The 6,076-nt window shown below is 50.1% G+C and overlaps 1 protein-coding gene across 1 annotated transcript in view; it reads right to left on the bottom strand.

Moving 5' to 3' along the window:
• Positions 1-1,974, bottom strand: part of Kiaa1755 (KIAA1755 ortholog) — a 33,311-nt gene extending 31,337 nt beyond the window's left edge. Inside the window, exon 1 of the mRNA XM_028786586.1 lies at positions 1,837-1,974. Coding sequence (XP_028642419.1) covers positions 1,837-1,839 — 3 coding nt within the window. The 5' untranslated portion in view covers positions 1,840-1,974. The remainder of the gene's footprint in view (positions 1-1,836) is intronic.
• Positions 1,975-6,076: the final 4,102 nt, after the last annotated feature.

Below are 6,076 nucleotides of genomic sequence, written 5' to 3'. Positions count from 1 at the left end.
ACACATGCATGCACACACACACATACATACACACATGCATGCACACATGTACATACACATGCATGCACGCATGCACACACACAAACACACACAAGCATGTACACACACAAATACACACAAACGCATCCACTCACACATGAAAATAAAGACAGAGATGAAAACATGGCCATCCTACCCTTCAGGAAATACGTTCTCAACTGTTCTGAGGAGCACCCCAGAGTCCGACCTTTGACCGAGAGTTCACTGAGGGTTTGTTTGTTTTTAAGAAAAATGAGCCGGGCGGTGGTGGCGCACGCCTTTAATCCCAGCACTTGGGAAGCAGAGGCAGGTGGATTTCTGAGATTGAGGCCAGCCTGGTCTACAGAGTGAGTTCCAGGACAGCCAGGGCTACACAGAGAAACCCTGTCTTGAAAAACCAAAAAAAAAAAAAAAATAAAAAAAAGAAAGAAAAAGAAAAATGAATAAACTGGTTCTATCAAAACCAAAGCTTTAACAGATAGATGAGTTGTGTGGTACTGAAGTAACTTTGCAGGGTAAGACTTCCAGCTGTCTTGCTTCGTACTTCTGGAAGGGTGACATTGCCAGCTATGTAGGCTCCTTGGAGTCAAGTTCTAATCTGTGCCATGAGGGGCTACAAGTCTGCAGTTAGAATTGGTGGGAGTGGTATGTCTCCCACTCAGAGTGCCCAGCACAGGGTCTTGCTATAGAGAGAGGCAGACAACCACTGCCTTAGGCCATGTCACCTAGGATGCACTTTTATGCTTTGAGAGTGGTGTGTACCGTGCCTCTGCTGTCTGAGTTTGGGAGCCTAGTTTTGTACTGTCTGTGTGCAGACGTGTCTGTCCACATTTCAGCAAGAGCAAGCAGGTACACGAGGCCTGTGTCCTTGTATTCCTTGTGGTTCAGGGATTTGTGTGTGCATGCACAGTGTGAATGCACCTCTCTATAGAATTATGGGTGTGGAACTGCACAGGAAGGGAAGCCCACCCAAGCCAGCATAGCAAATCAGAGTCCAGGGGTGAATGCCCTGGCCTGTCTCCCAGCTCTGTCCAAATCCCCAGAGATTTGTAAAATTGCTCCAGAGAATCCTACCCAATCCTGAACCTGTCTGGAGCTGAGCTAAGACTCTGAGCAACAGACTTCACTTTGATTCTTTCTTCCCAGATGCTGGCACAAAGACACACACAACTCTCCTGGAGGTCCCCTTCACAGGGTGCGGTCCAGGGAACCCAGGCACACAGGTACTGCACCCCCTCAACCTTCCCAGATGCCTCTACACCTCATGCCCATGGGAGGACCCCAGGCTCCAACATGTACGTGTTCAACTTGCCAAACCCCGGTGTCTAAAATAGCAAAGGAACCCAAGACTTGGTGAGCAATTCCCTGGAACCCACTCTCCTTCCCCCAGGGTCCGCCCTTTCCCAGCACTGTGCTGTGCTGGGTGGGGGACTTTGACTCCTGTCTCATTCCAGACCCCCTACAGGACACAGCACTGTCAATCAGCACAAAGTTTAAAGTGCTAAAAACACCCCAAGTTTTCTGCATGGCTCAAGTTCCAGAACTCCAGTTCAGATTTGCATACTGGTTTGGAGCGAGATGAAAGCGTGCATCTCTGCAGAGAGGCCCAGGCAGGACGTGCGGCCCAGGGGTGGATCTGAGCCCCACTCTTGCCCTAATCCTGCGGGAGCTGCGCAGTTAAGCCGACCCAGAACAGGAACCGAGGGTCTCCAGGTACACACACACACACACACACACACACACACACACACACGGGGTGGGGGCTGTGCCGGACAAAAGCCAGCAGAGTGAGGTGGTCCATGCCCAGGAGGGCGTTACCATGGTGATGCTCCTCTGGTCCCGTTGGCAGTCTCTGTCCCGGGAAGCTTTGACTCGCCTAGCTCTGGAGAAAGTGAGAAGGGCGAGCAGGGAACTCCCAACCCGGCTTCATCCCGAGGGGCAGCCAGACCCGGACAGCGAAGAGGGAGAGGGGACCCAGACTGAGGAGGCGAAAGGGAGGGGGGAGAAGAGGCGGGCCACCCCATGGGGGGCGGGGCGGCGGCGGGACAGCGGTCCTTTGTGCGATGCCTTGCCCTGCTCCCGCCCTGCAGCCGCCGCCGCTGCGGGTGACAGTATCCCACCCCGCACCCCCTGCCGAGGCCACCGGAACCGTCTAGGGGTGTCTGGCACTGCCTAGCGCTCCCTCCAGCGTCCCCACCCTGGACTGCTGGCTTCTTGTCCCAATCTGCAAGTCATTTTGTCTCCTAAGCCTCAGTTTTCTCACCTGTAAAATGGGGAGGTGGTGGAGGTGATGCTGGTGAGAATAGCATCCCTTCCTGGAATTGGGGAGCAGGGATCAGCATTGGTCCTGACGGCTTGGGATTTCAGGTTTGGGATGGTGGCTAACAAACACTCAGCCTTCAAGAACTTGAAGCCGACGTGACAGACACCGCATTGCTGTGAGGCAGGGTGCTCCAGACACCCACCATGTCTGTGTCTTGACCTAGGACTCCCTAGCTCTGGAACCAATCATGGAAGGAGAGGTGGGCTGTTTGGAAGCCCCCACCTGAGGTGCTCTGTACTAGGTTTCCCATTGGATGACTCTGGAGTTGAGCCCTTTATTATCAAAAAACTGTGCTGAGCCAGAACAACACAGACTCTCCGTCCTGGGGGCGGTAGGGGGGGTGTCATCTGCCAGGAACTGGGATCAGAACGAGAAGAACAGAAAAAATAACCGTGAGTTAACTGCTGAGAAGGAATGGAGTTGATCAGGAACTCCCGAGAGGGGGCTGGAGAGATCAGGCTACTCTTCTAGAGACAGAAGACCCAGGTTCAATTCCCAGCACCCAGGTGGCCATTCGCGACCTTCTGCTAAGGAAATCTAATGACCTCTTTTGGCCTCAGAGGCCATCAGAAACACACATGGTACACAGACACACATGCAGGAAAAACACTTATTTTTTTTTTTTTTGAGTGGTAAAAACTGAGTGAACAGGGAGAACTGAGTGAACGGGGAGGGGTAGCAGGGACCGGAGTTCTAGGCAATGAGAGCAGGACATGAGGCCTCCAGAGTGGTGGCTTAAAAAGATGGGGACATGTAAGTGGAGACAGATCACCTGTCGTGGTGGTAAAGGCTTCTCTTCCAAATCTTATCCACAGCCATGTCCTACTCTGCCCTCCACTTACACACACACACACACACACACAGACACACACAGACACACACACACACACACACACACACACACACACACACACACACACACGCTATCTAGTCTCTTCACAAGAACCTGAGTTAGGAGCCAGCCCAAACCCTCTCCTGTTCCTTGGCCTCTGTTTATTGCTGTTGGACTAGTAATCCAACAGTAGTCTCACTATGCTGTCGGGCTTCAATAGACCCTTGGGGATGTTACTTAAACATCATATAACTCCCTCCTAAGAGGCAGAGAGGGCAGAGGGGCCTTTGTTGTTGTTGTTTTGTTTTCTTTTGTTTTGTTTTGTTTTGTTTGAGACAGGGTCTTATGTGTCCCAGTCTGAGGTAGAATTCCATGTGTAGCTGAGGATGGCCTTGAACTTCTGACCCTTCTGCCTCTCCTTCCCAAGTGCTGACGTCACAGGCATGCACTGCTACTTGTGTTTTATGTGGGTCTGGGCCTTTGTACATGCTAGGCAAACACTCTGCCAACAGCCCCATAGGAATGCATTTGTTTAAGGGAAAACGGCCTTCAGTTTACTGTGCAGAATTCAGTTAGGAGGTGGGGTTGTGATTTCCAGACTGCAACAAGTCAGAAGTAGCACACGGGCCAGTTTTCCAGGATCACAGGAGACAGAAAAGATTCTGAATTAAGTAAGCAGAGAAAATCAAATTAAAAAGGCCTTGGGTGTCAGGGCTACATAGAGAAACCCTGTCTCCAAAAAAGAAAAGAAAAAGGCCTTGGGTGCTTACAGAGTCTGTGAGAAAGCTTGGGTCTCTCCTCTGGGAAGGATGTTCCAGGAGTCTCACTGTCAAGAATAATCTGGAAGCCCCTGAAAACCTGGGGGACTACTTCAAGCCGTGAGCATGCCGAAATGGAACTTTCTGGGCATCAAACACTCTTGCAAGTAAACTATGGGATGGACCCAGCCACTGGCATCACATGAGAGACAAAGAGCCCCAGGCAGAGTCTTCGGGTGTGTGTGTGTGTGTGTGTGTCTGCATTCCTGGACTGAACAAGGCCTCCATTCTAGAAACTACTTCATTAACTACCTTGGTGTGCTGCCTGAATGAATCCCAGACATTCCTCTTGCCTGGGTCACTGTCCATAAGCCTTACAAGGACAATCCAATCAGGCCAAGCTTATGTGTGCTCAGGAGTCCAGTAGAGCTGTCCATATGAGGAAGAGCTGGTCATACAAGAGGAGACTAGAGTTCATAGGAAGGAGGGGAGGACATGAAATGGACTCACAATGACATGTGTCAGTACAGTCCACTGCTGGGTCTCTCAGCAGCCGTCACACCCTACGTCTACGTATGTTCTTCCCAAAATGTTCTGAATGGATGGATATGGCACAACATATCCATCACCAGACATTAACAGACACCAAAGAGTGTGTGTGCTCATGTGTACATGTCTACATGTCCACATAAACACACACACATAGACACAGACACAGGCACACATAGACACATATACATCTACACATTGACACACATAGACACAGACACACACAGAGACATATATCAGACACACAGACACACACAGACACACACACATAGACATATATCAGACACACAGACACACACAGACACACACACAGAGACATATATCAGACACACAGACACACACACATAGACACATATACATCTACACATTGACACAATAGACACAGACACACACAGAGACATATATCAGACACACAGACACACACACAGACACACACACATAGACACAGACACACATACATAGACACAGACACACATACATAGACACACACACACAGACACAGAGACACACACACAGAGACACACACAGATACACAGAAACACACACATAGACACATACACACATACAGACACACCCACATAGACACAGACACACCCACAGACATGTACACAGACCCAGTCACATACAAACATATATATACACACAGACACACACAGAGAGACAGACACACACAGATACACAGACCCAGACCCACACACAGGCACACAGACACACATACACACACATTCCTACACAGATACACAGACAACCAGATATACACATACACACAAAGACAGACACACACACACATACACACATGTAGAGATACACACAGAGACACAAACACACACACACAGAGATATAGACACTCAGATATACACATACACACATAGAGACACACAAATACACAGACACACAGAGACACAGACACACACAGACACATACACAAGATCTGGTCTGAGCCCATAGAAACCCTTCTGAGTCTCAGATTCCTCTTTTGTGTTCAGAATACCACTTCTCACAGGATTGCCTTGAGGCTTCATCAGGCAGGCAAATGTTAAGGGCTCTGGGCTGGACGTGGTCCCTCTGGACTTTCCAGGGGATTCCCAAGGGCTGGTTAAGGATTCACATCCTCTCTCTTCAGCCAGTGAGGAACTGAACCGTATCCAATTGCTAGGCTACATTGGAGAAATCAACCCCACCCCCACTCCTGACATCTGCTGGTGGGAGGATGGGAGACGACATGAGAAGAGTTTCTGCTGGTGAGTCCTTGGGTGGTCCTGAGAAGATCACATCCCTCTCAGAGCCAGAGTTTCCTCAGCAGGCAACAGAGGTTCCAGATGCTCCTGGAGGAGGACTCCATTGGAAAGGTGCAAACCAAGCCTGGGTTATGACAGGTCTTAAGCAATGACAGCTCTGCCTGTGACCATGAGACTTGAGAGCCAGGTGCTAGGACACCTCACCAAGGGGACAGGCACATCTTGGGAAAGGGGGGGGGTCCCAAATTTAGGGAGAACGTCATGGGACTTGGAGTTCATTAACTCCTTTGCTAACTATGTGTACCGATTGTAAGGATGTCAGACACTTGGCAGCCATGTCTACCCTTACCCTTCTATG

Source organism: Grammomys surdaster, unplaced genomic scaffold (assembly GCF_004785775.1).
Source record: "Grammomys surdaster isolate TR1022 unplaced genomic scaffold, NIH_TR_1.0 125561, whole genome shotgun sequence".
Taxonomy (NCBI): domain Eukaryota; kingdom Metazoa; phylum Chordata; class Mammalia; order Rodentia; family Muridae; genus Grammomys; species Grammomys surdaster.
The sequence above is the reverse complement of the archived record's forward strand: the minus strand, read 5'-3'. Positions and strand labels throughout refer to the sequence as shown.